This window comes from Aplysia californica, unplaced genomic scaffold (assembly GCF_000002075.1).
Source record: "Aplysia californica isolate F4 #8 unplaced genomic scaffold, AplCal3.0 scaffold00282, whole genome shotgun sequence".
Taxonomy (NCBI): domain Eukaryota; kingdom Metazoa; phylum Mollusca; class Gastropoda; order Aplysiida; family Aplysiidae; genus Aplysia; species Aplysia californica.
Genome location: NW_004797552.1, coordinates 368,926 through 370,682, shown reverse-complemented (window position 1 = coordinate 370,682; position 1,757 = coordinate 368,926). Strand labels below are relative to the sequence as shown.

At 35.5% G+C, this 1,757-nt stretch overlaps 1 protein-coding gene across 1 annotated transcript in view; it reads left to right on the top strand.

Annotated features, from left to right (window-relative positions):
- LOC101862426 (WD repeat-containing protein 64) overlaps positions 1–1,757 on the top strand; it is a gene marked incomplete at its 5' end in the record, with an annotated part of 37,554 nt that overhangs the window by 2,035 nt on the left and 33,762 nt on the right. The window contains 2 exon segments of the mRNA XM_035970535.1: positions 1,051–1,274; positions 1,513–1,555. Of these exon segments, the coding sequence (XP_035826428.1) occupies positions 1,051–1,274; positions 1,513–1,555 (267 nt within the window).

Sequence of the window (1,757 nt, the reverse complement as noted above, 5' to 3'; positions counted from 1 at the left end):
CAGTGGAAACATTTCGTTGTCCAGATAAACAGATGTATTTAGCTGAAAATTTAGATTTTTTTTAAAAATTACATTATTCTAATCTATGGTATTGGTTGCGTGTGCTCAGGAAATATCGGGAAATATCTTAATTCAAATCCTAAATGTTAAAAAAAGCAAGAAATGGTGCATAACTGGGGCATAACTGGGGCATAACTGGGGCATACTTGGTAAAAGAATGAAAATGGTTTTTTCTCTCTACTATTTTTTATTTTTTTTTGCTTTCTGAACTTGGAATAGTTGAACAGTTTAACAACGATAGTAAACATAGGTAAAAGTAAAGTATAGCCTCCCACAACCATCACAAACAGATGGCTATTTCTGGTTCCTGTATACTCTAACTGTGACCCCACTGTGCCCCCCCCCCCTGACCAAAAATGGTGTGCATTAGGTCAAGAAGTTAAAGAATTGGGGACAATATTATTGTAATTTACCCATTGCTGCATAGTATTATAAACATATTCTAGAATCATTGCTGCATAGAATTATAAACATATTCTAGAATCATTGCTGCATAGAATTATAAACATATTCTAGAATCATTTTCATTCTGTTTTTGCAAGAAAAAAAAAGTTCATTTTCTAATCGAGTTTCTGACGCCATACATCGAAATCTTTATTAGTTTTTTTCTTAAAGAATCACTTAACATTGTCTTGTACTACAAATGTCATTGTTGTCATCTTTTCCAATGTAAAATGTGGTTGGTTTCATTTTTGTTTTTTTATTTAGTTTTTTATACCAATTCAGATCTTGACACAATCTTGTTTCTGTTTTCAGAGTATATTTTTATCAATTCAAATATTGGTAAATTGTTAAACTCTTACTCTTTCAGATAATATATTTATCAAATCAAATGTTCATGCAATTAGTTTAACTTGTTACACTTTTCAAAGTATATTTATCATCAATTCTGATTTTGAAACTATAGATTTCTCGTGTTGCTGTTCCCAGAGTATATTTATCATCAACTCTAATCTTGAAACAATAAGTTTTTCTTGCTGTTGTTCCCAGAGTATATTTATCATCAAGCCGATCGAGCACTCGCCCCAGTGTATGGTCAGTATCCCCAACTCCAACGGAGGGCCGGAGGACAAGATTCTGTACGGAGATGACCAAGGCTACGTCAACTTGCTGACCATTCTTGCCAAAGACTTGACCATGAAGAACTCCAAGGGAGACAACAAAAGGAGTCAGAACTCTCAGAGTTACGTGATAGAGCCAAGCAAGTTGTCTCAGTGAGTTAGACTGTTTGTGTGTCTGTGTGTGTGTGTGTGTGAGAGAGAGAGAGAGAGAGAGAGAGAGTTCCTGCTTCTTTCGTGTGTCGAGTTTTTAGAAGTTGTTTTATTGAACCATTCAATATTCAAAGAATTGTTGTTGAAGACATGTTTCATCATGTGTTGTTGTACTGTTGAGATTTGAAGAAAAGGACTGTGGGTTGGACATAACCTTTGTCTTTGATGTTTTCTTCCCCAGTCACATCATCAGGAAAAAGCTACATGACGACTGGGTGTTGAAGGTAAATGGTTTACTTGTTGGACTGTAAGGCAGAATGAACTGATAACAAGTTGGAGCTTTATATTTGTCTGCGTTTGTGTGCGTGTGTGAATGTGTGTGTGTTGTGTGAGTGTGTGAGAGAGAGAGAGAGAAAACAAAAGAACAAGAGAGAGAGAGAGAGAGAGAGAGAAAGAGAGAGAGAAAGAGAGAGAGAGAGAGAGAGA